At 35.5% G+C, this 273-nt stretch overlaps 1 protein-coding gene across 1 annotated transcript in view; it reads right to left on the bottom strand.

Moving 5' to 3' along the window:
• Positions 1–273, bottom strand: part of LOC119591225 — a 15369-nt gene that overhangs the window by 8244 nt on the left and 6852 nt on the right. The window contains exon 4 of the mRNA XM_037939936.1: positions 89–127. Coding sequence (XP_037795864.1) covers positions 89–127 — 39 coding nt within the window. The remainder of the gene's footprint in view (positions 1–88; positions 128–273) is intronic.

Below are 273 nucleotides of genomic sequence, written 5' to 3'. Positions count from 1 at the left end.
GAAGACGAGGAAGAGAAAATTAAAGGTGAAAAAAGGCAATAGGAAGATAATGGGAAAAAAATTATGCAAAGAACTGTAAACTTCTTACCGCTGTTTGTTTGTCCCGAGACGACAAAAGGCGTTCCGTCTGAAATCGTCGAAAAAGGATGAATTGTTTCTGATCTTATCACCAACGCTAACTTTCTACCATTTAATAAGCGATGGGGTCCTGATAATGTACTGCAAGTGACTATTATGGTAATATTATCATTGACAACATGAACTATAAATTAT

This window comes from Penaeus monodon, chromosome 28 (assembly GCF_015228065.2).
Source record: "Penaeus monodon isolate SGIC_2016 chromosome 28, NSTDA_Pmon_1, whole genome shotgun sequence".
In the NCBI taxonomy this organism is placed as follows: domain Eukaryota; kingdom Metazoa; phylum Arthropoda; class Malacostraca; order Decapoda; family Penaeidae; genus Penaeus; species Penaeus monodon.
The sequence above is the reverse complement of the archived record's forward strand: the minus strand, read 5'-3'. Positions and strand labels throughout refer to the sequence as shown.